Genomic DNA, 2,362 nt, shown 5'->3' with positions numbered 1-2,362 from the left:
GCTGGCACATGTCGGCACGATGTGGGCTCCTCCCCCTTTCCTTCGCCGACGCGCGGCGTCATAGAGCTGCTGGTATCTACCTCACCGTGCCTTGTCACACACTCAAACTGCTCCTTTGGTGGCGGCGACAACGTCGCAGGCTCTTCTTCCACACCCATGGCGTGACGCATAACTCCCATGATCAGGAACTGCTGCAGCTGCAGAAGTAGTGATATGAAGGCATGTTCCTCGCAGCGCAAAAGCTCTTGCCGTCCCAACGCCCATTGCTGCATAATATTGCGTTGGGCGAGACAGGCGTTCACGATACTGGCCACATCAGAGAGAGGCACAACAAGAGTAGCCCCACCAGTACTAGTAGCGGCGGTACGGCTTGTTAAGCAAGGCGAGTCTTGGCGCTCCTCCTCCTCAGGTTTCACTTTTTCCTCCCCCCTAACCACCACCACCGCCTCATCCTCATCCTCTGAACGCTGAGAGGCGACACCCGCACGGAGTTGCCGCACAAGGTGGAGGAGCGCAGCGTCTTCGTCGTCCACCCACTTCTGTTCGATCTCCTCCTTCTCATCCGCCCTTTGGGTCTGCTGCTGCTGATGGTGATGATGATAACCCCACCCCTGACACGTGACGGCGGTGGCTGATGGGAGCGAGGGGGTGCTTTTTGTCACGCCATCTAGGCGACTAAACGTGCAGTTGCCGCAAACGTGACCGACAACAGGCGACGACTTCGTTGGCGTTGCTACCACTGTGCGCGCATCTTCTGCAGGTACGCGTGCGCGGCCGATCGGCGACACAGTCCAAGAGCTAACAGTACCCGAAACTGAGGCGGCGCTGGTGTCACCATTATTTCTTGCACAGTCGTTTCGCTGTTGCTGTTGGTGCTCTTGTTGTTGTCGTTGTCTCCGTTGCGGCAGCGCAAACGGGCATGAGGCGCAGGAGGAACGTGATGAGGCGCACGACGGCACCGGACACCGCGCAAACGGGGCGGGAAAGTAATAGCCAGACGTTCCACCCTCTTTCTCGGCGTTGCCGCATTCGTCATCGCAGCCACCACACAGATCCGGCAGCGCATACGGCTGGGAGCGCCATGTCGTAGGCTCTCCCGCCACGCACTGCTGCTGCTGCTGCTGGTGATTGTGCTCCTGTTGTTCCCGCGCGGCCTCCTGCGAATAACAGCGGAGAGCACCGCCTTCGTTGGCGATGCCGTCGATGCCTCCTCCATTCGTTTCCGACTGACTGCTAGGGCCCAGTGATGCCGTCGTCGTGCTCTGCTGGGGCTGCGAAAAAGATGGACGCACGACTTGCATCAGCTGCAGCTGCAGCGCCTCCGCCACGAAGGCAGTAGAGTATCGTTGCGCACCGAGCCCGCTCACGCCCATCACGAAGAGCAGCGTCTGCTTCGCCACAAAAACAAAGTGTGCGCGTGAGATGCAACCACCATCGTACGCCGGCTGCAAGAGAGTCTTTATGCACTTCAGCACCTCGTCGCGCGTGTGCAGGAAGGTGGCGGGCTGCTCCGCCGCCGCCGCTGCTATCAACCACATCGCCGAGGAGGATGGAGACGATGTGGGCAATGATGTTGACTCTGCTGGTGCTAGATAGCCAGCGGACATCGTGGCGCCCTGAACCCCAGGAATGCCCCGAGATCTCGACCACGCCCTCCGTTCCTTCGCGAGGGCCACACTGGTGGTGTGTCGATGTTCTCCGCAGCCACAAGGCTAGCAAGAGCAGTACACCTCAGTCTCGGAAGCCGAGCCCCGCGCAAACAAAGGAAAAATGGCGCGCGCCTCTGTGAGAGTAATATATATATGTCTCTTCAATATAAGTGTGTCTTGCAGCTGTGTTCCTCGCCTCCTTCGCCCTCATGCAAACGCCGGATGCAGGAACAACACGGAGACGCCGTCTCCTGCACTCTACATGTATGTACAAATATTTTATTCAACATATGTTGGAGAAGCGAAAGGAAATACATAAGCACTTAAACCGAACACCAATACAAACAAAACAAAAGCACAGACACAAACCAACGCCGCATCTCGCGCAGGCGCGGGCGAGAATAAAGAGACAACGGTGATCGTGGCGGTGGTGCACGAACACCAGCCAACAGACACGCACACTGAGAGACCAAGACCGTTTGCCCCAGCGCTTCTACTCATACATGGTTTGTTTGCGCTTGTGTACATATATGCGTGGGCATATGTGTCTGTGTGTGCATGTGCGTGGGTGTGCTGTTGACCGCGATGCAAGAGAGACAGCACAAATGAGAGCATGCGCCTATAGGAGGGTGGGGGGAGAAAGAAGTGTGTGTGTCTTGATGGTGTGGTTGGCAATGGGAATGGCTCCGGCGGCACACACACACACACACACA

At 57.6% G+C, this 2,362-nt stretch overlaps 1 protein-coding gene across 1 annotated transcript; it reads right to left on the bottom strand.

Moving 5' to 3' along the window:
* Positions 1 to 2: 2 nt before the first annotated feature.
* Positions 3 to 1,607, bottom strand: DQ04_16981000 (hypothetical protein; the record flags this gene model as incomplete). Its single annotated transcript, XM_009317532.1, has 1 exon — positions 3 to 1,607. A coding segment is annotated over one exon (1,605 nt), but the record flags the coding sequence as incomplete, so codon positions are not given.
* Between the last annotated feature and the right edge of the window lie 755 nt (positions 1,608 to 2,362).

Source organism: Trypanosoma grayi (assembly GCF_000691245.1).
Source record: "Trypanosoma grayi strain ANR4 Tgr_1698_V1, whole genome shotgun sequence".
In the NCBI taxonomy this organism is placed as follows: Eukaryota; Euglenozoa; class Kinetoplastea; order Trypanosomatida; family Trypanosomatidae; genus Trypanosoma; species Trypanosoma grayi.
The sequence above is the reverse complement of the archived record's forward strand: the minus strand, read 5'-3'. Positions and strand labels throughout refer to the sequence as shown.